The sequence below is a fragment of the Eutrigla gurnardus genome (assembly GCF_963514095.1).
Source record: "Eutrigla gurnardus genome assembly, chromosome: 8".
Classification (NCBI taxonomy): domain Eukaryota; kingdom Metazoa; phylum Chordata; class Actinopteri; order Perciformes; family Triglidae; genus Eutrigla; species Eutrigla gurnardus.
This window is the reverse complement of record NC_139922.1, coordinates 28,944,520-28,971,227: the sequence shown is the minus strand read 5'-3', so window position 1 is coordinate 28,971,227 and position 26,708 is coordinate 28,944,520. Positions and strand designations below refer to the sequence as shown.

General features: G+C 45.3%; 1 protein-coding gene across 3 annotated transcripts in view; it reads right to left on the bottom strand.

The window, feature by feature from the left end:
- LOC311017395 (serine/threonine-protein kinase WNK2) overlaps positions 1 to 26,210 on the bottom strand; it is a 38,211-nt gene extending 12,001 nt beyond the window's left edge. The window contains exons 1-15 of one of the 3 annotated variants that reach the window (XM_084015697.1): positions 25,511 to 26,209; positions 24,369 to 25,191; positions 11,250 to 11,422; positions 10,888 to 11,108; positions 10,641 to 10,798; positions 8,404 to 8,492; positions 7,396 to 7,615; positions 5,352 to 5,628; positions 5,143 to 5,258; positions 3,961 to 4,827; positions 2,248 to 3,357; positions 2,110 to 2,148; positions 1,434 to 1,616; positions 829 to 1,242; positions 143 to 481 (exon numbers count right to left, since the gene is read on the bottom strand). In XM_084015697.1, coding sequence (XP_083871823.1) covers positions 143 to 481; positions 829 to 1,242; positions 1,434 to 1,616; positions 2,110 to 2,148; positions 2,248 to 3,357; positions 3,961 to 4,827; positions 5,143 to 5,258; positions 5,352 to 5,628; positions 7,396 to 7,615; positions 8,404 to 8,492; positions 10,641 to 10,798; positions 10,888 to 11,108; positions 11,250 to 11,422; positions 24,369 to 25,007 — 4,845 coding nt within the window. In that variant the 5' untranslated portion in view covers positions 25,008 to 25,191; positions 25,511 to 26,209. Of the gene's footprint in view, positions 1 to 142; positions 482 to 828; positions 1,243 to 1,433; positions 1,617 to 2,109; positions 2,149 to 2,247; positions 3,358 to 3,960; positions 4,828 to 5,142; positions 5,259 to 5,351; positions 5,629 to 7,395; positions 7,616 to 8,403; positions 8,493 to 10,640; positions 10,799 to 10,887; positions 11,109 to 11,249; positions 11,423 to 24,368; positions 25,192 to 25,510 lie in introns of all 3 variants that reach the window. The other 2 variants (XM_084015698.1, XM_084015699.1) reach the window with 2 other exon arrangements.
- Between the last annotated feature and the right edge of the window lie 498 nt (positions 26,211 to 26,708).

The following is a 26,708-nucleotide window of genomic DNA, read 5'->3' as shown; positions in this document are numbered from 1 at the left end:
GATTACATTCGCCACGGAGACACTTGTGGGGAAGTACTGTGAAACTATATATGTGAGTGCATCACTATTTGCAAAACCAGCGTGGGCGGAGGAAGAAACAAATGACGAACTTTAAATGTGGCAGTGAGTCATATGTCCATACCTCTGTGTTGGTCTCTGTTGGAGCCTGACCTGCAGCTCCGGTGAGACTGCTGAGCTGCTTCTGCTGAGTCAGACCGGAACTGGCGGACCCAGATAATGCTCTCTGAGAGTCAGAGGGCTGCAGTGCAGAAATCTGGCTCTGAACCTGACTCTGGGCCTGCGGGGCCAGCTGGCATGGGTTCTTGTTGTCCAGCTGGGCTGCAGCAGTGACTGTGCCCGGGTCTGACCCGTTCTGCAGAGGCGTGGAGAAGACTGCCGGTTGGGTGAGCTGAGCGGGCTGGATCGGCTGAGCAGAGGGGACAAGATCAGGATGGCTGATCTGAGCCTGCTGGGGAACGTGCTGTAAAAACAAGAAACACATTTTTATTATATGCGTTATCTTGGAAGATTCTGAATCCTTTGCAGACATTTTGAGATAACTGGCAGTGAAGCCTTGTTCCCCAAACATATTCTACATCTAGGAAGTAAAGTGTGTATAACATGCATCAGCAAAGACTTCATCTGCATTATTTAATTAATCTGACTTTAAATATAAACATGTATTATCTTTGAGCCACAGAACAACAGCACAGCAGCCCATGAAAACAAACCTGTTTCAAGATGCAAACACAGAAACAATCTGACAGAGATAATCAGCTCACACCCTCTTGGTAAACATCTGCACTCCACTGCAGCCATCATAATTACCTGCATCAGAGGCTGAGTGCTGCCATTGGTAGAAGGGTGTGTGTTCTGGCACGGTGCGGTGTGTGTGTGTAAGGGGTGGGTGGCTGGTGCCGATATAAACGCATCGGATCTAACGCTCTGCTGCAGAACGGCCGTGGGCTGGTGCTGTGGGGACGGGGGTCCCATCTTACCAAGCACGTGTGAGGGGGAAGGAGGCATCAGGGACACTGGGATGGGTGGAGCTAACGCGTTTTCAATGTGCAGCGGAGAAAGGGGGGAAACGGAGGGAGTCGCAGGGAGAGTCTGCCCCGGGGAAAGGAAGATGTGATTAAGAGAAGAGGTTGAAGGGTGAGGGGCGGTGCAGGAGTGAGGATAGGAGGATTCACAGTCTGTGGCAGCTGTCATCACCTGGATTGTGGGATACTGTGGAGGAAACTGAAGGGAAAAAAAATAAAGAAAGGGAATAAACAGAGGGAAATCAAATCGAGAGAACAAAGGAGGATGTGCATCGAAATAACTTGCGTCAAGTCTGTATTGTTATTAGCCTGCATGACCCCAAAATAGCATACAATAAGTCAGACACAAGGGAAAAGAGGTCTTTGAAAGCTGCATGAACAGACCAATACCTGGGACAGATGTGTTGGTGGCAGAGAGGTTGATATCTGCAGAGGTTGGAGTTGTTGGTGGACAGCAGCCTGAGCCTTTGACTGTTGAGGAGGCAGCACCTGGGCGGGCACACTTGAAGTTGACTGGCTGAGATTCTGTCCGTCTTGTCCAAGCTGTGAAATGCTATGACCACCGGGAATATTCTGCAGAAGAACAAAAAGTGAGGGGTGGAAGCTCAACAATGAAAGAGGTCCCAGCTTCACCTCTCAGTTTTGGGGAAATCTGCATTTCCTTGCTATTGACCCAGATTAGAATAGCTCACATTTTCCATCCTGTCCCTAAGTGTGGAATCAGTCTGAGTCTGCTGCACACTGCTGTGTAACACTGAGCAGACACAGAGCAAGCCTGGGAGGGCTGGCGGATGCAGCGGCTAAAATGACTGTTATTGTTTTCATTACATTTTCCATCATCTCTCTGTTGCTTGTTGTTTAAGAAAACTCCTGTTGAGCTTTTTTTCATTCACCTACTGTCCAGCAACACAGCTGCCAAACCAGGCACTATAATATGAGGAGCTCCAAAAGTAATAACAGCTTTGCCATAAATAATAATGTTTTTACTCGTTTAAATGCATTGTTTTCTATCCCTCCCACATCGACTCCCACAGTTACACATTGTGTTGAGACAAAGGCATTCTACCTGGTTCAGGAAAGCAGCGATGCAAAGATAGGGTTGAAACTGATGAAAAATGAAAACAGGGGGTCAGAGGAGGGTAAACAAGACGGACAATTAAAAAACTGGGGCACTCGCTACAATAAACTTAATTTCAACACTGACCTGTTGTGCTCCGTAGGTCTGTGGAGCACCAGAAGACTGTGCAGACAGGTACTGGCTCTGAGCTGGAGCGGTCTGTTGCTGCAGTGCACCGAGGGCAGAATGTGCATAGCTCTGCGAGGCAACATCGGGTAGACCGACTGCGGGGTAACTCTGGTGCGTGGCTTCGACCTGCACAACCGGGGTTGCAGTCTGGTGAAGCTGCGTCTGACCTAGTTGGACTGTAGACTGGGATAAGTCCTGGCCCTGCGGTGGAACTGCCGGCTGCATGGCTGTCTGACTGTGCAGAGTTGGGATCTGTACCTGTAGCTGACCAGAAGCCTGGAGACTTTGAGAAAAGTGGGTAGGCTGCTGTGCCATTTGTTGATGTATGGCGTGCAGAGTTTCTTGGTTATGTGAAGGCTGAATATAAGTCTGCCCAGCGTTTTGAGTCACTTGTATATTGGACTGAATATTGAGTTGGTGCTCTTGCTGAATGGGTATCTGTTGGCCGTAAAGTGCTGGTGTAGGGGAGCTCTGACCGGGCTGCTGACTTGGCATTTGGACTGCGGCTTGGACGTGTTGCAGTGCACCGGGAGTTTGTGTAGGATGACACTGAGCCACGGCTGCCATAGTTGGTGCTACAGGTGCGAGTGGGTAGCTTTGTGCAGGCTGCTGTACTGGCAGGCTGGTTGCTGCCGCAGCAGCGGCGGTCTGTTGCTGAACCAGAGTGGGATATCCCGGCGCAGAGAGAGCCTGTTGTTGTTGCGTCGGTGCCACACAGTTCTGACAACTTTGTTGAACTTTCAAAGGGAAAGTCAAAGAGCTTGATGCCGTCGCCTGCTGCTGCTGTTGGTGGTAGCTCTGTGCAACGTGCTGCGGCACAGCCGACGCCGACATATGTGCCTGCTGCACGCTCGGAGACGTGTAGCTAGCTGGGCTGACCGTTTGCTGGATGTTGACTGGACATGCGCCTGCAGCCGGAGCTGGTGTTGCAGCACTGTGTGTGCCGGCGTACGGAGCAGCGGGGTAACTGTGTCCGGGCTGAAGGTACTGCGGTGGCGTGTGCACCGGTGTGCTGGAAGACGGCAGGCCGTGTACAGATGGTTGATTCTGGTGACCGGGTGAACTGGCCTAAGGACAAAAAGGAGAGAAATTTAAAGAAAATCCTCTTGGGAGGGAATTTTACCAGTCAAGGATAAATTCCCACAAAAGCTAAATAAATGTGCCAATTACACTAGCGGATGTGAGTATAATGAGAGGATGACGGACAAAAATGAGTTAGTGAAACATCCGCTTGGACAAAGAGCAGCGGGTGATAGGTGTGCACTAAAATTAGGACACAAAAGAGAAATGGCAGGAGCGCTGGAGTGGAGGGAGATCAGACCCCCCATCTCCTTCAATCAGAGGGCATCTATCTAAGCTAAGGAGCAAGTCAGCTGTAGCAGTGGGCCAGTAAAGCAGAAAGGAAATGTTAAATTGTTAAAATCTAGGTCAGTTCTAGAAGGGATTGGGTTGTGGTTAATCAGCAGTGTTAGAGACGTTGCCATTGTCCACCGACGGCAGCAAGCTTTATGATTCGTTAGGAGGATGGTCTCTAGGCCTATGCAGGCAGCAAGATCAGACCAACTCCATGCAGAATTATGCCGTACCCCTATAGGCTGGGAGAGACCAGTAAAGCAGGTGCTGGCCCCAAATGGGAAACCAAAGCGACTTGTCTTGGCTAATGTGACCTACCACTCCCACAGCCCTGGTAACTGGCTGCTGTTGGGCACACAGTCTATCCTCGCAGTCCTGGTGGGGTTCTTGGTCCCCAACCAGGAGATGACTCTTCAGGCCATCGTCTCCATCACTGCAGGCGGTCCTGTGGGCAGCTGAAGAGTGCAGCGGGGAGACCTGGGTGGGCGTGGGCGCTGCTTTGCGGCTGATTATATTGAACAGGGACTGCTGCAGGAGTGAGAAATCGGAGCAATCGCTTAAACCTTTCAGCCGTCCAACAGAAGATGGGTTTTGTCTCAAGTCGCACGGACAGTTGTGTGTCGGCGTGGCGTTGGAAGGACGGCGATGGCTCCCTTCCCGTGACCTTAGGAGAAACAACGAGAGGCAGGCCTGGCACACGTGGCCCCTGTGCATCGCATAGTGTTGGTGGTGATGTGAGGCCAGACTCAGGAGACTGCTGAGGTCAGAGTGTCTGCGTCCGCCCGGCACAGGCAGCGCTAAATTCTCACCCGTGGCCTCTGATGACGGTCTGATGACGGTGTCGCTAAAGCGGCGAGACTCGCAGAGTAAAGGGACCTGCAGTACTGGCAGAGCACTCTGGGAGGGGAACCCATCCTTGGCGGTCAGTGAGGGAAGCTCAGGGGGGTCGAGTTTCACCCGGTTCTGTGACACCGTGGGGGTGGGACTCATTGATCTCTGCGACTGAACGAGGGCGTGGAGTTGAGCAATCTGGTTTGCCCTGTGACTGTCCATAACGGGGGCACTTCCTCTCCGGTTTGCAGCTCCCAAACGAGTCCTGAGCTCTGGACTCAGTGTCGCCCCAAATACTTCGCCCTTTTCACAGGAGTGAGGTCGATCTGACACACAAGGGCTACTGCTCTGGCACTGATTGAGGAGCAACCCAAAAGCAAAACACAAGTTACTCAAAATGAACAAGAACTATATGATGATATGAGGATGAACAATGCTGCTTGCAATGAATGTATGAGAAGGACAACACAATGTGCATGGCTGAGTTAATGAAGACAGATCTGCACGTAGTCCAGAAACGTGTTGTGTTGCAGATGAACATTGTTTTAAAGCGCCTGGGCTCAGTTCCCGAGGCCACTTGAACAATGGCTGCTTTCAAAGAGCGTGTGCATTTTAATAAATCTGAATGTACATGGTCCACCTGGGTGTGTTCATGCTCCTGATACAGACCTGCTGCGTTGCCATGGTGATAGGCTCCAGCAGGGACTGGTAGAGGACACTCTGCTGACTGCTGTGGGAGTCTGAGTACACAGTGGAGCCCATGCCACTATCAAGCGTGCTGTCTGCTGCATAGACACACGAAATGTGCAGTTATTAAAAATTAAGTCAAAGTTTAAGCTCATGTGTGTTTCTGATTGGAGGAGGACAGAATCTCTTACATGTCACCGAAGTGGCACTGGCTGGGAGGTGACGCAGCCTGTTGTGTTGGTCCGCCTCTGGCTCTTCCGGTTCAAGCAAAGCCTGTCCGACATGTGCAACCCCGGCAGAGATGGCCTGAGATGGTGTCATCTGAACCCGGTGCCCCCGTTCACCTTGATCCACTGGAACTGCAGCAGACACGGTTCTCTCCCTCCTCCATTTGATCAGGGCCACGCGGTCCCTGATCGACTTTCCCACAGTCTTAGCATCACTCTCTTGGAAGAAGCCAGACTCCACCTGTCAAAAGAAGAAGGGAAGAGCATGACTTCCAGTATATTTTTAGCACGGCGCATGTGAGAGACGAGAGAGAGAGCACATTGTGTGAGGGAGAGAGGGACGGGGCAAGAAAAGGAAGGAAAAGAAACTATTTCAAGGGGGATCAGAGTGGTGGGGAACTATTCCCTTTGTAAGCAGCTTGGTGTTGTTCACAACAGAACTGGCTGGACTGTAACCATGGCAAATATTTGAAGTCGAAGATATAATGCACAAAAAAAAATCCAATTCTGTGTCAAAACCAAAAGCGGACAAAACAACATAAGGCCAAGAATAAACTGGCTACAGAGCTTACAGTGACATAATTCAGCAGTCCAAAATAATAGTTGATTATTATTAAAAACACTAGACAAGCAGTTATGTTGTGCATATTAAAAATGAAGCCATTTAAATAAACTACATGTTAATGTGCAGCATAAAAGCACAGTATGCAAGCTATAAAATACCACCAAAACAACGAGTAACGAGACTTAGACATGTCGATGCAGGGTGCAGACAGGTGTAATTTATCACATTAATTATGGGCCCCGATATTGTGCATGCTGGGCTGGCACAATGAAATGGCCGCGACATTAAATAGAAAAGGGACCATAATTAATTGTATCTATTACACCTTTCTTTGCCCTGCAATTATATGCCAAATGGCTGCTGTGGAAAAGGGCCTATCATGACAACAGAAGCCAGAATGAAGGACTAAAACAAGGGAGATCCAGGTCCATCCACCAAGTGAGCGGGCCGATCTCATTGAGCCATTTGGCCCACATGTCTTCTCACATGCCCAAGGCGATTGTTGTTTCCCCCCCAGCTTGACAGCTAGGCCAAGGCCGAACCAGCACAGAGATGTGGGTGAGAGAGAGAGCAACAATGTGAAGGAAGTGTCCCACACATGTACACACGGTGTACAAGCATGCACTGTAGATTTGCTTGTGCAATATCTGATAACCCACTGCAGATTCTGCTCAATCCTGATGCAATAGATGGACCAAACATGAATCTGTTTTCAAAGCAGGTTCATTTGAGACCATATTAAATATAATTATATAAATTATATAAATATCATCCTGGGAAAAAATACTTTTAAATGTCTCACTTGGTCTCTCTAGCATTTCAGTTTCCTTCCCCCCAAAACCAGTTTAAAGCTGCTAAAGAACAAAAAGCTGGCAGTGACTATATTTATAATCTCCACCTGAAGTCGAGCTGTGTTAACTCAATCTCTCTTAATCCCATAGCCCAATAAATAATTTCATGGATGCTGCAGAATGTTAGATGAGCGTTGAAAAGGCTTGAGGTTGGTCTAATCATGGTTCCCACGCAGAGAGAAATGTGCAGCTTTTTTTTATTTTTTATTGCAGGGGCCTGTGGGTGCCTTATCTGATGGAGAAAACCATGTAAACAAAAAGGGGGAAAAAAACAACAAAAACTGCAATCACGGTGTTCCTGGAAGAGCAGAGCAAGTTATCCCCGGCAATCTGGGTTTATTTGCATTCCCCAACGATGCGATATGAGTAACGCCAGCAGCAAGAACACACTAAGCCATAAAAGACATGCAAGGGTTAAAACTAATACTAAATACTTCAACTGAAATGTCAAAGTATTTTGAAAAGCTCCAATCACAATGAAAGTATAATAATAAGAACAAGTACACAAGACACAGGATTTCAAATCTAGATTCATCTCCAAATATTTAAGACGTACGAGTTCTTCTGACTACCCTTTCAATTATTCACTCACCATCTCTTGCGCCACAACTTCAGGGACCTCCTTTTCCAGGTCGAACATAAACTCGATGGCTCCGCTCTCCTTGTACTTCCCTTTTAACTTCTTGTGGTCCTCCACCCACAGTTTCAGAGCGATAGAGTCCTTTTTCCCGTCGTCCTCCTCGGCCAGCTCCACCCTGACGCCCGTGTCCTCGGCAAAGAAAGCGTGGTTCAACAGCTCCTTGATGGTGTACCTGGGAGAAGGAAGAAGCCATGAGACTCGGACACACACTGCCACCACCTCATCTGTAATGTACAGCATTTGCAGATAGCTTGGCATCCCTGCGGCTAGCTGTGGTAAAACATCTCTGTTGTGTTGAGAGGAGGCAAATGTTGGTGCAGTAATTACTAGAGGTCGTCCCATAGCGGATTTTTAAAGGCCTATAACAACCCTCATCCCGGTGGGGGAAAAAAACATCAATCTGAATGAACAATCTTTGACTCTATTACAGACTGTACTGTTGAACTGAACATAAAAGTCAAAGTAATAATACATAAATAAATAGCCTTTATAAATAGACAAGTGAACATAATAATAAAAAAAAAAAAGGAAATAATGTTTATGTGCCTATCGTCTGTGAGACGTCGTAGTTTCAGTTTGGGGATGCATTTACTGAGAGGAGCATCCTAAAAGACACATTCATTCATTTTGTCAAATCCGTTGACTCTAGTAATTCATCATCGTACATGGACACGGATTACCTTTCAGTAAAGATTCAGAGCCACTCATTGAACCCAATCATGCTTCAATGAAAGAAAAAGCCACTGGATGCTAATTAAGGGGTTATTCTCCACATCTGTACACAAACCCATTTCCTAACAGAAGTTGAAAGACACCCTGCAGACATGGTGGGAGACTGCCGAGAGCCCAGCTGTCAGCGTCACGGCAGCGAAGCGGGGGAGGTGAGACAAGGCATGAAAAGAGGAGAGGGCACCTTGTGGCCTCCTGGACACCGGACAATGATGGTCCCCAGTCACTCACCGCTCCTCTTTCTTTTGGCAGATACACTCCCCGATAATCTCCTTGATTTCAGGATCCATGACCTTGTTGTAGCTGGCCGGCTTCACTCCCTGAGGAAAGGAAAATATTTACAAAAAATGCTGATGGATGAGCCATGAAAGAACACTGTGTTGATAAAAGAATAACAAAAAGGAAAAAGTAAAGAGGATATTTTTGTGACCCACAAATCTGATCTTTTACGTATCAGACGCTCGCACCCTGCAGGCTCATCAACCTTGACAGAACACGGCAGCTGTGGTCAGCTTGAATCCACGTCAGTTGCGATGGATCCCAAAAGGCATAAAAAGCACCCAAAGGAACCTTTCAAAACCACTCCTGCGGCATAGTGAACTTCTCTCCCTCCGAGAGTTCAGTACAGTCACCAAATTATATCTCAGCACACGACATCCACCTCAGTTCTCAGACACCAACTTGGTGAGTTTGTTGTTTTGTTTGTGAACTACAATTAGAACAGTTGACCTTAATTACTATGAAAAAAGACGATCCTGAGGCTATGGATGGACTATGACAGCAGGAGTGGTTTCAGAAGTTTCTAGACTCTTTCATACACTTTTTCCACTGTGAGTTTTTCCATACAGATTTTGGTTTAAATTTTAAATCACCAAAGAAATAATAATATCTGCATTGTCTGGATTAACATTACGACCATTTATGTAGCTGTATGTACCCAGGGAGCAGTATAAAGCTATCAGGGCGTCTCTCTGAACACATTAATATCCTGCAGTGGTCCCTGCAGGGCACTCTAACATGCATACAGTAAAAATGCAGAGAGAACGGCATCAATGCTCCCTGCCCGAGCATTAACATGGGCATAGAGAGCCGTCTCTCCGCTGACAGCAGCTGAGAGAGTCATCGCTCAGATTCCCACCCTGGCAAATCTCAAGCTTGGAAAATCAATATTCTTCAAATCAAATCAGACACTCAGAAAAAAAACAGTTTGCAGTGTGTGTTGTTTGCAGAGAAACACTCATTGAAATTGAATGAAATACAGCCCCATGGGGCTTTATCTAAAAAACAACAAAGGAGATTTGGACTCCCTCTGTGACTCCATATGGCTCATTAGATTCTCCACCCAAGAAACGGAGCAGATCTTGTACTAAAAGAAATGCTGCATTTACGCAATTGAAAAACTCCCCGTGACTTATTATGTGGTGAAGCAGCTAAAAAAAAAAAAAAAATACCTGGCATCATTGCACCCTATCTCATAGGTTCACTAAGCATAACCCCCGAGTTATTACAAGATGTGTGCTTTCAGCAGGGTCTTTCTTAGAAAGACTGTAGCATAAACAAGATTTTTGCTGACAATCTCAGAAATACAATAAAAGAGTTACGCTGCATGTTTGCCAGGAGAACAAAGAGAATATTTGTGTCCGTTTTGTGAAATCTTGCACTACTTTATATGAATCCTTCTAGGGGAGTACGACTAAGAATTTACATGGTCAAATCTGATTGGTCAAGTCAACTGATCGCTGAATCATGCTTTCTTGCTCACTCTCCAGGAGCTCCAGGGGGACAGCGGGTCGTGGGTGCACCCATGTCCGGGATGGAGGCGCCGTGGGCGGATAAAAAAAAGCTCCGTAAAAGTCGCTCCAGGGGCAGAGCGGGACGTTCAGCACCACCTATAGCCTGAATGGAATGATCCTGCGTTTTGCCGACGATCGTGGTTGTATACAGTGTGTGTGAATGCTAATGAAGAATGATTCCATGCTTGTCTACCAGCTAAAGCACCAGTACACACCCTGCTAATTACCTCTTGGCTGCTACTCTGCACCCAGAGACACAGTGGGGGGGAAACAGTTTGCACACTTTTATTGTTTTTCTTCGTTGTGTTTGGCTAACCACTAACAAAAATACCAAATACTGCAGTACATCAGCGGCACTTAGTCTGGTGTCACCTTGGTGAGCAAGGTTGTTCTTTTCCTCAAAGTGACTATTTGAGCTGATCGTCTGCATATTGTTTGAGTTTCAATGACGTGTTTTGTGACACCCGTTGGTGTCTAGACGAGGGTTAAGCCAATTGTGGGTCATAATCATTCAATCACACAAAAGAGCAGCAGACGTTGCAGATACAGATACACCTGGTGGAGATACTAGTCTTTATCCCTTATCATCGGGCTACAGAACTTATCTTTGTGACTCTAATATTTCCCTAAATTTCTCATTTCTGAAACAAAAAATTAAAAAGGATCTGGACTCACGCTAGTGACTTTGCGGTATATCTGAGCAGCATTCTGACACTCGGAGTACGGGTATTCCGAGGTGGCCATTTCTAGCATGCACATCCCGAAGGCGTAGACGTCCACGGCCTCGTCGTAGTGTTCCTCATACATCTCTGGAGCCATGAACTCTGGGGTGCCTGAGGAGGAGAGAAGAGAACCCAATGAATATGACATTTATGTCTTTACTCTAAATGATCTGCCAGATTATATTTTTAAAGTCTCCTACCTATGACGCTCTTCGCAAAGGAAGCTGCCTTGAGTGTTGCCAGTCCTAAATCCCCAATTTTGACCGAGCCTGTAGGTCCAGTGATAAAGATGTTGTCACATTTGAGGTCCCTGTGGATGATGGGAGGGGTTCGGGTGTGCAGAAAGTGGAGGCCTTTCAGGATCTGTCTGCACCAGCTCCTCAGCACCTTTGGCTTCATTACTTTGAAACGCTTCAGATAACTGCAGGAAGGAGAGCGAAACACATTCCCCGACAATGATATGAAAATATATTTTCAGTAAAACATAAAAAGGCTGACATTTTTTCGACACACTACTGGAAATGGCACAAGCTAAAGGAGTCATGAGTTCAACAGTACTCACGTTTTCAGCGTTCCTGACGTCATGAGCTCCGTTACTAAAACAATGCACTTCTTCCCTTTGAGGGGCGACTCCCAGAAGTCATAGAAACGGACAATGTTGGGATGTTGGAGACCCTTCAACATCTCCGCCTCCTCCTTAAAGCGCTGACGTTCCACTTTTGACAGCTTGCGGTCCTAGAGGAAAGACGACAGTCATGGCAGAAAGAAGATATAAATGTGAAGACCTAAGAATATACTTATTAGAACATTATAACCCTTACAGGAACTTGCCGACAGAAGAGGCTTTCGCCTGCACATTTTAAATTCATGCGTCCAGTTTTGCCAAAGAAGAAAAAAGTGAGTGAGAGGGCGGCTAGTGCCTGTCTGTCTCTAATTGGATGATTTGTGTATCAAGGATGATAGCTGTTTGCAAATTTGGGGAAAATCCAGATCAGTGGCATTCTTAGAATCCAGAACGCCTAAATATCATGCATGTGTATGACATGAATTTTAAAGTTTAATACAAGTTGGATGTGACTTCTCACATGGTTTGCCATGTCCAGAATCACAGAGGCTGTGGATAGAGACATTACAAGGGGGACTGGGGAGGAATGAACCCACACATTAACATGGTCACACCCACTACACACTGCAGCTAAAGGTTACGTGTCATCGATTTCTTCCATCTCCATCTCTTCACTCACTCACCCACTACATTTAGCTCCTTTAACCCCTCCCCCCCATATCTGCAATCTGTCTCTGCACCCCTAACACCAACCACTCCCTTTCTTCATAACTGAGCATCCCTCGCACGCACAGAAAAAAAAACTCAACCCCTTCCCTCTCCACTTCTCTGGGATGCTGACCCCACTCTGAGGGCACCTTCCTCCAGGTAGTGCCAAGGTTTTTTTTATTTTTAATTTTGTATCCCTTTTCCGTTAAACCACCACGGCATCGACTTATGTAACAAAAAAACCACGCACGCACACTCAGCAGCGCCGGAGCACGGGCTGGAAGCAGCGACCCCACCCCTCGGAGACGGATGACACCGACGCTGGAATGCGATGAACACAACGCAGCGCGATCTAATCTATTCAATTATTCAACCACATGGACTCCCCCCGCGCGATGAGACTGCAGAACAGATACAAAATCAGCCGTAATAGAAAAAAAAGAGAAATAACGAAGCAAGATGCGTTGAGGGTCGATGATTAAGCGTGGCGTGTAGTGTATGAGAGAGAGAATGTGGCATATTAGGGGTTTTGTGTGCATGTGTGTGTGTGCATGTGTGTGTGTGCATGTGTGTGTGGGGGGTGGGGATTTTCACTGCACTCTTCTAAAGTCCCATGAATAATTCAGTTCTGCAGAGAACCTTTTCTACTGAGGCGAGCTGAGCAATAGAAGGGGCTGGGGCCGCCCAAGTTGGGGCTGGGTTATCCCCGGGTGCTCTTTGGTGCACTTGGGCTGAAGTTTGTGCACCACAGGTCTCGACGGGGGTGGAGGGGGGAGACGAGACAAACTTAAGGCAAATTTTAACCCGAGAGCACTGCAGCTTTCTTCCCTTCAGGCAACGCCGCTCTCTTCTCCCCCACGCGTTACAGTTTCATCTTTCCAGCTCCCTCCTCCTCCGACTCTCATCGTCTCCGCGATCATGTTTCAGGAATCCTGCTGCTGTTCCTAAATAACGCCTCACCCCCCCACCAGAGTGATCCCCAAGTCCCAATCCACACCTCCACTCACGCTACCTTCCTCTGCCCCCCCCCCCCCCCCCTCTCATCAGCCTTCTGCATAATTCAGACGCCACATGTAGGCTCAGAGGTGTCGTGCACAGCATGGCGAGACACGCGGACCGATATATAGGCACGCGGAGGCAGACGCTAGAAGAATGCCACTCCCAAGACGCACATACCAGACAGAAAGGATATCACGGAAAGCACCCAAGATTGTTCCTTCATCGTCACCGTGAGGGATGTGAGCTTTTAACCACACATTTAAACATTGTTAGATTCTGCAAACAGACCATCTACTGTTTATGGGCAAGAATGTTGTCATTAATCTTATCAAGCCTTGTAGTGTACACATGGCTGATGTGAAAAGGCTCAGCTGGTCACAGAAGAGTGCGGAGCCGCCCAGGCGAAGAAGTTAAAGGCCACACAAACGGAAAACTATACGGGAGAAGGAAGGACGGGAAAACAGATTGTGACATTAGCAGGAGGTGATCTATAAAGCTGTGCCTGACGAGGCCGCCACCCGCTACATCAGTGTGAGCTGGTTTCCCAAGCTCTGGTGGCTCAAACACGGTAACGCGGACCGGATAATAGATTAGTCCTGGGAAGTCTGCAGGGGGAACATACCGTGGTATTGCAAAACCATGTGTTCAAATCAAGTTCCTGGCGTAATGTCAGGTGTTATCTTGAATGCACGCTGTCCATTCAAGAAGAAAGCGCCCTTGTTGTGGAGAGATGACTATCAGCTCGCTGACTTGAACGCAGGTATTTCTAGTCCTTTTCCAGTTTCAGCTGCACCTCAACAGGACAGTGAAAGGGGTCTACACCGTGGTTTAATTATGAAACTAGCAGACTTATGGGAGATTGGAACGTAGATGGAGTAAATCACAAGTAAAAGTTAACCATCTCACATTGTACGCATGTGTATCAAAGTGTAAGCGTTCTCTTTCCACTGCTAAAGCGGCATTAATCTCACAGTCAGTCATAGCAAACACGACAATAAACAACACTTTAGGTAAGAAGCTGATTATTAAATAATCACAATTAAAATAATAAGGGATCAAATATATCTGTCCACAAAAATATGCTAGAGGGATTTTATTTCAAACGGCTCACTCGTTAGCAGGTGCTAATTAGAGGTTTTACAAAAGACAATGCCTTCCTTTGGTGAATCACACAACGACACCTATGCTACAGAATGTACGGTATGTGCTGGCAGATGGTATCACTCCAGGTGCCTTACATGCCATTATCAATACGATTCCCAGCCAAGTTTATCTGGACGCTTGTTAAATAATACATTCTGAGTTTTCCAAGTGGCTAAATACTGACTAAAGAGACTTGGTGATCCTTTCATATATAAATATCTTTTTATTATCTGATTTATTATTAATGAGCGTGATGTGTGTAATGTAGTCTAGCTAAGCTTTACTATTGGCCAATCAAACTCACGCAGAGAGCAGAGAAAACACACATAACGCAACATATAACTGTCAAACAATGAGCATCTTTCATGTGAAAATCGTTTGTGTATCCTCCAACAGACACAAGTACTAACAGCAGAGAGCTCTGAAAGCGGGTCAAATTATTTACCATTTAATTTGATTTTTTTTTTTGTGTGTGCCATGAACAGAAGCATAAAAACAACAACTCGTTAAGCACAAACAACATCACAAACACCACCGAGTCAAAACATTGCTTCACTGATAACAGAGTGACACGGCACATTCTTCCTGCAGTGATTGCACTTTTTGTTTGCTTAAAAAAGAAAGAAAGAAGTGCCACAGGGATTGAGAGGGCTGTATCAAAATGAGTGTCTATTATTGATTATCCGCTAATGGAATCAGACTGCCCCTAGTGGGGGAGCTGCCGGGCCTAAGAAGCCACCTCTCTGGGGGAGTGATAGATGCTGATGGCGTTCTCAAACTGAAAAAATCAAACAAAAATAACTACAAACACAAATTCTGGAGCTGAAAAACCATTCGGAGCATATTATTAACATTAACTCCCACACCCACATTATATCTCTCGTAAATTGTGTTAGTAATGCAAAAAAGGTGAGTCCTGACATTTATCAAGATGGATTGTTAACATCTCATATATTAAATTAGGTGTGTGAATAATCTTACATAAGCCTTTCGCCAAGATAGAGACGGAGTTCAGTAGGCTAAGGAGCAGGTAAATAGACAATAACCACTTTCTATTCAATTAGTTTATTACTTTAAAGTGTGAAAAATTACACATGATATAAAATAACTGCTGATTGTAAATTATAAAATTATTAAAATTTCAAATTTGAGATGATATTCTGAAATGCCCCTCCATTCCCCTCCAACAAATAAAAGGTTGGTAAATTATCAAAATCTATGAGAAAATTAAGAACATTTTGACTTTAGGCTTAAGGCTTTGTAGCTAAGATAAAACATAAAAGAGAAAAGGCCAGTCACGAAGCACAGAGGCAAAGATATGGGCTTTTATCATCTAGTAAGACCATAATGTTTTTGGACATTGGCCCGGGTAGGTCTATAAAACGAGAAATCTCCATCTCGACCCCATCCAGTCTGTCTAATCGAAATTCTTCTTCCTCTCACAGTTCCCCCGATGAGACATAAATAGTTCACAGTTTCTCACCCAATATCAAAAATCTAATCACAACTGGATGAGTAACCTTATTGTGAGAGCAACAGGTTTCAGCATTAGTCCTGATCCACTAAATTACATACTCAAAAATAAATAAAAATGTCAACTTGTATAGCTTTGTGTTCTCTAGGTTTGGCAACAATAGTGCGACAGCGATTTATCCTGAAATACTAGTCAACAACCATCAGATAAACCCGGCGTGTTGGATATGTGTCACAACTTGGCTTAGGAGATTAAGGAAGAAAATACTTCACTTCAGTATGTACTTAGAATAAACTAAAACCAAACTCTGTTGTAATGAAGACATTTAAAACGGATAAGCTTCACTCACAATGAAACCACAGAGCAACCAGGCCTTCGTATAGCTTTATAACACTGCAATGAAAAGCTTAGGTTCAGTCTCAATGTGATACTGTATTGATCCGTGCAGGATGATTCTCTGCACCGGAGATCAGAATGATACATAACCCCCCCCTCCCTAAAACGCTGCGTCTTATTCACAGCTTAGACATCTCAACAATGAGGATGTTTTTGGACGTTTTTTTGTACCGCACCCATCCTCGATAATAAAATGACGATTGCAGCAGAAGCGCCGCGGTGACAGGAGCTGGTGCAGGGCGAGCCGTGAGCCAGCAGAGTAGTAACCCCCACGACTCAATTACGTCCCATCAGTCATGACTGCAGGAGGAGTTTTGGCTAGCGGCGGTGCCGGGGTCTCTCCGTTATCTCCATTTCACGGTTACACTGTCGAGCAGCCACTCTACACCCAAGATGTGCTAATTGGCACACTGGTACTCGGTGTGACTCGATGTTTAGGAGATATCAGAGATTATTGTTCCAACGTGTTAAATAACGGAATGATATTTAACTATGCAATACTATCTTTGTGCTAGACCACCTTATTAATACAGGTGCTTGACTTCAGTGAAAGTGTAGTTTTTGAAAGGATAAATGGCAACAAACACACAGAGGCTGAATGTGTTGTTGTGAACTTTTGGAAATCATAACATCTTTTTTTTATGCATTTCTTTTACATATTCACACACAAAGTGATTTGCAAGCTGTGCAGGAAACAAATCTCTGCTCCCATCTTAAATCTCACTTTCCAACAGAATACGCAAGTTTGCAGACGACTCGGTCAACAAAGAGCAGCCAGATCAAATCTCTCATCAACCCTCAATCATTGATGAATAGCGGCTAGACTCACGGAGGGCAGTTACTACCAGCTGATTGATCCGATTTATTGATTTTAGCATACCTTTGTGTTAAAAAGGGAGCTCACTCCCTTTATATCGTGGTCGTGCATGGTATTGCAACACGTGCGTCTCCAGTTCATACATTTTTATATTTATTTTTATATCGCTGTGTCTCTCTCTTTCTTCGTTTTTCTTAAAGCAATATTTTCAGTAGGCCCAACAACCCAACCCTGGCAGTTTAACATTTAAACGAGGAATAATCTACTCTGCTTTAAGGCCGAAGGAGGAGAGCAAAAGAAAAAAGAGAGACAATGTGCACGCATCACCAAGGCTTGTAAAGGAGGAGCCCGAAGGACGAGAACATTACTGAAGCTGACAAGCCACTGAGATGCTGTGATAACAACATGAACAGTATTGTTGAAATCTGCCTTTTGGCCAAGTGACGACTCTGGCTGTTTGGGTGTGAGTGGAGTTATCTTAGAAGACAGCACAAAGCGTTACTACTCAAACAACCCCACGGTGAAAGTTGGTTGTATAGGTGTGTAAGTGTATAACTAGCTGTCTGTCTGGCTGATTGTGACCGGCAGTTGGCCCGTGTGGATTAGGCAACACAAACCCTCCCCGTAAGCCGCTTTTCCGGTCGCAGACTAAAATGCAAAGGCCGACAAACAAACAGTTCTTTGACAACAAGAAACAAACAAACAAAAATGTCAGATTACACACTAGCTTCCTCAAGAGCTCAATACTCCTTACGCAATCGCCATGACAACTGCTGACTAATCAAATCTTTGTCTTAAGCCTGAATGATGCTGGATTTTTAGAGGCCCATACTGATTTCAGTGAGTGTTAAGAATCAGATAAGTACCTGTAAGTATCTTGCAATATTAGTATTTTCCTCTCAAATCTTGTAAAATTTGCTGAGGCATTACAACAAAGATATGTATAAGATACTTTATGGTCAAACTTCATTATCAAAGCAAATTAATTACAAAAAGTGAATAAATAATGGTATAAAAATGCAGTACAAAAATCTTCCATGCATATGTAGGAATTATGTGGGCTGCAACTAATAACACTATTGTTTCATCTGTCCATTATTTCTTTGATTAATCAATTAATCATTTTGTCTATTAAAAGTTAGAGGATTTTGCAATTCTCCCCTGACCCCGGGGTGATGACTTGACTTTGTTTCGTCAGTCCAAAAATAAAACCCAAATATATTCAATTTACACTCATAACACAAACCCCAAAATAACACTCTTCTCCTGGATAATACTAGTGCAACTATTAAAACTATATTTATCATTTATTGTGATGCTACAGGCAAGCAGCAAAAAACTAAACTGGCAATGTTTTTGTAACTTTTTCATTTAAAATTAATGAGCCGCTCCTAGTAGACTGAAGAACCCGAGGTTCCAGCTGGTGGTAACATCTTTAAGACGCACCTCCTGCAGGGACACTACACATGCATAATAACACACACTCAGGCCCATTGTAAAAGAAAACTGAGTAGCTGATGCGGCTGGCGTTGCATAGCTGTGGTGCTATTACACCACGCTGCTTCAGACAAATATTCATAAATGTGCTCAATGGCCAAGTGAATGACTAATGCAGCCGGCCTGGACTGGTGCAAGCCAGAAAGTATGGAGTGCGGAGTGTGGGCAGTGTTGCACATGTGCCCCCTTTTTCCGCAGCACTAATGATGATGATGATGGTGGTGGTGTCCTGAGTTGAACCGGGGCAGCCTGGCCAACCCCTCCCTCCTTTGACCATTTCGTCAGCCGCTGCAGTGTGGGGGCACAGAGCCAGAGAGACTGCCTTGATTCAGCACAATAGCCTGACCCAGACTAAACACAGGCAAGGGTTTTTCCTTGCATGGAGAACCTAAAAAGCAGCCTTCTTTGGGAATATCACGAAGCACCTGGAACATAACTTGGTCCTGGTAATCAATAATAAAAGCTATTTCAGGAGTGCTGTGATAAATGCATCAAACAGCCAACTGTAACTACAACTACTTCTCTGCTGTAGATTTGAAAAAAAAACAGCAGGATATGCTGATATCTAAACAGCGCTGGCCAAGAAAATCACAACTCAGCACATTAGGTGCTGTAAAATTTGACAGGTTTGACTGTGGACAAGATATTGGACGATTGCTGCAGGAGAAAGGAACCAATGATGAAAGGGAGTAACTGGGATTCCTGTTAACTGCTAGCAACATGTTTGAGAACGGAAAAGACAAGTCTTTCTTTTAGATACAAATGTCCCAGTTTGTTTTTGGAGTCCTAGACTTATTTAAGCTGTGCATATACAAGTTGGACAGATCATTCTGTCTTTTCCTCTCATTTTTTGTATTTAATCCATGGGAAACATAAACAACTTTTAGTACTATTCAACCCAATGCTACATCACCTACTAGTTACAAATTGGGCCAGGAGCATAAAGGTCCAGATTGATGGTTATTGCGATATTATTGGTTGAAATGGGTTGGTACTAACAGATGAAGGCACACATCATATTTTAGTTTTCCAGTTAGAAAATGAAAAAAAAAAAGTTGCATTTTAATATTAAAATATGAACTGATTTAAGGCGCACAATATGACCGGGGATGTGATCTAAAAAACGGCATTTTTCATTTCATTCACTTTAAAAAGCACTACTCTACTTTGTGATGCTTCCTGTAAAAATAAAACAGTGCATTTGACATTTATTTTATAAACGGGCCTTCATCAGTAACAAGCTGAAAACAAATTAATGTGTTGAGCTGCATGTCGTGCAGAGCTGCTTAATTTTGTGCTGGTGCTTCTAAAATTTTCAGTAGCGAGCATCAGTGGAGCCCCGTCTCTGACGCAGCAGAATGCGATGAGATTCATAAAGTTAGGATTTACTCAGTATTTCTACTTCTAAGTGTACATTTCAGGAAGCATAGCAACAGCATTTGTTTCTATTTAGGGCCTTGTGTCTGAATCTTTTCAGTGTATTGTATGTTCAGTAGTCAGTAGGCCAGGGAAAACCTCTGCACGCTTAAAATCCCCAGATGGATGCGTGACGTCTACAAAATGTATAAATATCGCAGCCAAACAAACCTCAAACTTTGTTCATCTATCAAACAGTCCGTAAATATAACAAGCTTCATGCTTTAAGTGAGCTGTCGAGATAAAAGTTAACACGTTACAGATAAATGTGGGCAGTGTGGCCGTTTGTTATCCACTCATCATTACGTAAGTAGCTTAGTGATGCAGGGGGTCAACTAGAGTATGCTTTAAACGTAACCCTCGTCTTCATACCACTGAGCCTAACAGTAAGCAGGAGGCTTTAACGGGATACAGAGGTGCTCCAAATTCATTCATACAAATAGCCTTCTTAAATTCCAAAAGGGATTACCCCGTCCTAATGAGCTGTTGTGACACTTTCTACTGTTGGAGGAGAGACGAGAGTGGTAAACGGCCATTTGGGCTGGTTCAATTTTCATCAGTGTGTGCCAAAGGTGTATGCTCACTAAAATCCTGGTATGATCAGTGAAGACAATGCTATAACAATTATTCAGATGTGCAGGTACAGCAAGCTTAATTCCCTATTTTGGCCACTTAATATTATATAAGTAGTATATCAGACAAAACAAGGGGAGCACACGGGGAAACCAGAGGTCAGATTGCAGGTGCATTTGTGGCAAACATCGTACAAATTACATACTAAGAAAAGAATATAAATGAACAGCCAAATACTGACAAAATGCCAATTGTGAGGCTTCAAAACTGTAGCCCACAAACCAATGGGTGACTACGTCCAGTTCTATATACAATGTGTGGAAATAACGCAGAGGATAATTGCCCAGTGAGCACCAGAGCCGAGGGGGTTAGAGTACAATATCGTGACCATATGAATGAAGCCCTCACCGAAACCCAGGGCAGAACACAAAAAGGCCCATTCAAGTCAAAAGGCTTTCATTACAAATCACAGTGGGGAGGTCATGCTTTTTTTCTGAGGCTGTCCAACAAAAAAAAACTGACAACATGATACTGACAAGTACGCTTATTAAAATCCTTAAATGCCACCTATCTCATACGTATTATTAGATCTAGGTTCCATTAGCTAGCCTGTTGGAACTACACCACAGGCCACATTGCTGTGGCTCCAAACAGACTTGTCCTCCTTCCCTCTTCAGTTGGCTCAGTGACACGGGAACTCAGGCTTTGCCCTGAAGATGTGGCTACTGGGTCTGGCTGCCCTTGCTTCCCTGGCCCTATTAATGCCAAATAGGCGTTAACCAATGACCTACTTAAGCATCTCCAACTTTTGCCATCCGAGCAGTCAAAAAGAGGTTGTTGTTGTTGTTGTTAGCACTATACATGACAATCTAAAGAGATGGACATTAACTGTTTGGCATGCATTAAAATCCTTATTACATGGCTGAATCTTCTCCACCGCTGCAGCAAAACCCCACTGTTTGGAACCGAGACTTGACCTCGTGACTCACGCTGTCATTTGCCGGGTGTGTTTGCTTGAAGGATGCCCAAAAGCTTCAGCAAACACTCAGAGACGGGCAGCTTCATATCACCGCCTGAGCACCAGATTTAACGTACAGAACAAGCAGCTCACTGCCAAATACCACAAAATAAGACATTAAACTCTGCGTGCTCCGTGTTTAACAACAGAGATACAAATCTATACACAGAGCCACAATTGGCAGGAACGGGAAGTTTCCAAAGTTTAAAAAATAAATTCCAGCGAGCAATGATAAAATGAGACAAGGCAAACAGAAACACGAGAAGTGTTTTTTCTTTTTTTTCTCGACAATAACAAAACTCACAATAGGCATCTTTCTCTCAGATTAACATCCTTTGCCTGTGCCATCTGTGTTATGCCAGCAGCCTGGCACGGAAATAGAGATGTGGGGGAGATGGGAATGGGAGGGAAGGAGAAGGGGGATTGAGAGAGAGAGAGAGAGAATAAACACTGAACCAGATTACAATTTCAAGGCGGAAAACCATGTGACCACTGGAAGGAGGGAAAACAGTGGAAAATCACAGAGTCATATCTCCTTCCTCATGTCTTCCCCCTACTGTTCACCGAGTTAGGTAAAGATGGCATGCACCGCCGAGACACTGAGGGTAACATGCACGCATACACATAAAACCTTCAATATTTTGGGTGCAATCTTAAGACTAGTGATACCTGTACTGTGCAGGTGAATGTGACGAGGTGATCTGGTGCGACTGTGGCCGGTTCCTGGCTCAGACTCTCGGTCTTTAAAGTGACTCCTTAAATGACGCAACATTAAACACGGTGGTTAATCCCACTGGAGCTACAAAGTTTTTAAAAAAAACAAACAATTTTTTCTAGGTCTGGGCACATTGAACATCCTTTTGGGTTTGGGCTGTTCGTCGGACAAAACAAGACATTTGAAGTAAGGCTGAATTTTATATTTTTTTAACGATTGGATGATTATTTTCTCCATGAATTGTTTGGTATGTAAAACACCAGCAAAGGGTAAAATATACACATTACGATACAGCAGCAAACAACTATTTCTAGCTGTGCTTGTTGTTATCCAAACTACAGCTGATAACGCCAACCTGACCAGACAGCGTCACCGGGAAAATGCTGTTAGCTCTGTTAGCACTTTTACCTGAGTTTACGCAGTTAGCTGCGAGCTGCCAGCTCAGCCGCCACGATGTTGAGAGAGGGAATCGAATCCCAATCTTGTTTATAGCACTTTTAAAGCCAAACGTGACATCATTACAGGTCTTGTCTTATGTGACCACGAGTCCAAAACCTAAAGGGAATCAATAACTGTAATGTAAGGGGGCAAGGACGGCAGAGCTAATTAAATAATCAGCAAAAAACTTACAATTACATGTTAAGTTTTGCGTTTACAGATCTGTTTAATGTTGAACTCTGTGTCATAAACCAACTACAATGTTCTGACTCACTGGTCCGGTCCACTTTATAAAAGCGGGGTTAATCGACATGAGATCACAAGCGGTTCTGATCAACAGACGAAGGCACCACAAGAGACCTTATCGACTCAGGCTCACAAAGTCTCTTCTGATCTCCACAGCAAGCCAATTAATCAGAGACCGCTCTGATGAAACGGATTGACCGGGTCAGCATAGTATTTTGTGCATCCAACCATTTTTTTTTTTTTTTTTTTAATGGAAGACTGTGAGCCCAAAGCTATGACATATAAAAGTGCAACTAGATGAGAATGGGATTGTGAGAATGGACACTTTGTATTATGATTTACATCCGTTATTGACTGTCCACTAGAGGGAGTTTTAATGTCTCACTGGGGGAGAATGAAATACGGATAATTGCTTCCTGTTCCACATCCCATCATCCGGCGAGTCCAATTCAGAGTTGTCAGGATGAGGGAGATCCTGGATTGCTCACTGCTACTATTAGTCTGCATGACATCATCGCCGCCCCAGATGATTTCATCACGCCTCTCAGTGCTACAGTGTCTTGCCAATGGCATGTTATCTACAAAGTCCTTTTTCTGGTGATGAGGTGTGTCACCGCCTTGTGACACTGCGGTCACACAAAAACAGGTTTAGCCCTTTCAACGTGTTCAGGTGACTGACGCAGTTTGTTTTCAGTACCTCAGGAATCAGTATTCACTGAGGCCACAGGACCGCCACACGGTTCCCAGCATGCTACAGCACACTTCAGCTGCTTCCTGTCTGCCTTCCCTCCTGTTGCACGGAGGGAGGGAGGGAAGCAGGCAGGGAGCAGCAGAGCTCATAACATGAAGACACACTGCTGTGACAGAGCACGCACACAAGCTTCCCCCCCCACACTGTCCAACCCTATAACTGTGCTCACCGCCATCACATTATCAGCTGCGCAAATGACTAGAGCACAAGAAGGATGGTTGAACATAAACTGATGGAAATTAATCCCTAACTATTTTAATCTGAACGTTAAAAGAATAACAAATCACAGCAGAAGTTCTCTCTCTTTGAGGAGGCCAGTCATGCTGACTGTAGCCCCCCTTAAGCCTCCTGGGAGACAGAGGGAGAGAGAGGTAATCCCTACTGCAGTCTCCACTGGACAGAAATAATGAGTTAATACCTTTGCACTGTCTAAGCCGCTGATTTTCCTTGCGTCTGTGTAATGCAAGACTAGATAGACACTACCCGGTGCCTTTGCAAAACTGCTGATCACCATTAGTGGTGGTATGCACACTCCGCGTCAGCAGCTGATTGCTTGTCAATCACTTTTTCTTGTGTAAACATTTAAAATTTAGTGGTAACCCATTAGCAACTTGGCCACCTCCCCCCTTCCCCCCTGAGGAGCTGACTGACAGGTCCCTGAAGACATCACCATTATCCTCGCATCATGTGTGAACAGAGAGAGGCCGCTTCCTGTCCACCAACAGAAAACGGGGATTTAAAAGCATGTGTATATCTTTAAGAGAAACATAATGTGGACAGTGATTAATAGAATCGTCTCCCACGCCTACTTGCAAGAATAAAAATTTGGGAAAATGTTTAGTGTGTGCGTGGCTGTTTTTTCCGACACTAACTCAATGCTCGAGAGAGAAGAGATGGATTGTAAATCAGATTTGTAGTACTATACCTGCAGCTCACACCAGGCAACCTCCACCCAGGTCTCAGTGTCCAGGCCCTTGTAGACCGTCTTGAAGGACCCTCTGCCCAGCTCGATGTCAAATTTGAGGAATCTTCCACCCGGAGACGTGGCGACCGCTTTCATCTCCGCCTCCTCCTCGTTCTCCTCGCTGGCCGCCTTGACAGCAGATTTGCCTCCATCGCCGCCGCCGCCGCCGCAGGTGAGATTCAACGCATCCACTCCACCTTTATCCTTCTCCTCGTCCGCACTGGCGCTCTCTGTGGCGCTGTCCTTCTGCCCGCCATGACTCTCGGTGCTGGAGCCCTCCTGTATCCCGCAACTAGCCCCCAACGTCCTGTCCACTATCGTCCGCAGGTTGATGCTCAGCAGCTTATTCCCGTTGTCGCACTCGGGCGCCTCGAAGGCCTGCTCGTCCGCGTCCGAGAACCACAGGCTCCTCCTGATGAACCTCTGGTGCACGCTCCTCTGGTAGCTGGAGGACGGGTACTCGCCGCTGGGGTCACTCAGGCCTCTCACCAACGAGTCTCCATCACAGGCGGGCTCGTGCATGTTCATGGCGAGTTGAGAGTTTGGCAAAGGTGGACGCTTCAGTTCTCGGTGGGCCTCGGAGTTGGAATTGGCCTCCATGGTTGACTCCAAAAAAAGGGGGGGGTTCAAGTCACTTTGGTTTCCAGGTCATTCGTGCCATGGCCAGACTACTTCCCCAACGTGCAGCTTTAGTGGAGACGTACCTGCAGCGGCCGCTCGGTGACGCAGTTTGACGGCAACCCTGACAACAGGACGACAGACAGATCTCATCCGATATCAAGAGCTGCAACACACACACAACAAAAAAAAAGAATGTTGCCAGTTAGCGAAACAAAAATCACACGAATGCAGCGTGGGGAAAAAACGACGTATATGAAGTGTCATTTATCCCGTTCAAAGTTAGTTGCCAATAAAAGCAGGTGAACCAAAAAGAGTTTAAAACACACGTATATATTGTCATATAGCCGGTTTAACGTTACAACAAACTAGCTGTGACGTACACATGTTAAGTTTCGCGGTTCGGAAGTCAACGTTTGTTAGCTAATTCGAACAATAGCTTTTTTAAGCTAGTCTCCAAACATATTAATTAAGATGGGACTTACCTCTGGTCAAAACCAACAACCTGGGCTGAAACCACGTTGGCGTCCACACGACACAGGTCCAGGTCCGGGTCCAGGTCCAGTGTTTAGGGGGGAGGGAAGGGGAGAGATAAAAAAAAAAAAAAAAAACTCGCTAACGTTAGCCGACAGTCCACCGGCAAAATGTGAGACTTAAAAAAAAAAAACGCCCTACCTGCACGGTATCCCCATTTTCCCCACGTACAAAAAAAGCCACACAAATTCAGGCTGAACTGGGTCTTTGCAGGATACAAACCCCCAACATTGACGGGACAAAACGAAGAAGAATATATATGTATATATTTATAAATAGTGTGTTTTATCTCCTTTCAAGTCCTCGCATCCATCCTTCTCTGTCCGTCTGTCTCGCGCTTCAGTTGCGGATAACGATGCCGAGTGTCCGCGCGCGCGTTGCCGTTGAAAACGTTCCGTAGTTAAAAGGAAAATATATATCTTTACTTTCCCTGCCTCTCCTCGTTAATTAGTTAAGGCTGGACAACTGTTTTCGCTTGTCATTTCCTCTCATCCCCCCGTCCTTCCATCAGGTTTAACAACGGCGAGGAGCAGCAGCACACAAATGTGTTTCCCCCATTCAGCTCGCGCGGAGGTTCCACCACCACCACGCCCCTGGTAACGAGCGGAGGAAACCGACCAATCACAGAGCAGCGCGAGCGAGCGGGGGGGGGGGAGAGAGGGAGAGAGAGAGAGAGAGAGTGGGCCCACTCACACTGTTGTACTGTTCACCAGAGTGACACATATCTCACATGAAAAGACCAACAAAGATTGTTCAGATGCGAATGACAAAGATTATTCCTTGCAAAAAAAAAACCCACAAAAAAACGCCAAGTCATCTAATCACGTGTCTCCTCCCCATTGCCTCAGTCAGCTCCACAGCCTGCTGCTGCTGCTGCTGTACAACAGTCTTCTTTAAATAATAATGTTGTGGCACATAATAAAACAAATGCATGTTACTGCAGGTATCTGTGTGCAGGCTTCTCGATCTCAGTGTGGCAGAGCTCTACAAATGCAATGGGGGGGGATGATGAGCACTGGCAAGAGGAAGTGAGACTGAGGTATGAGGGATTTGCAACCTTAAAAAAAAGAAAAAAAAGAAACGGAAACAGGTAGATGCATTGTGCCATGCTATTTGTTGTAGACTAGATTGTGGGTTGCACAACTTACA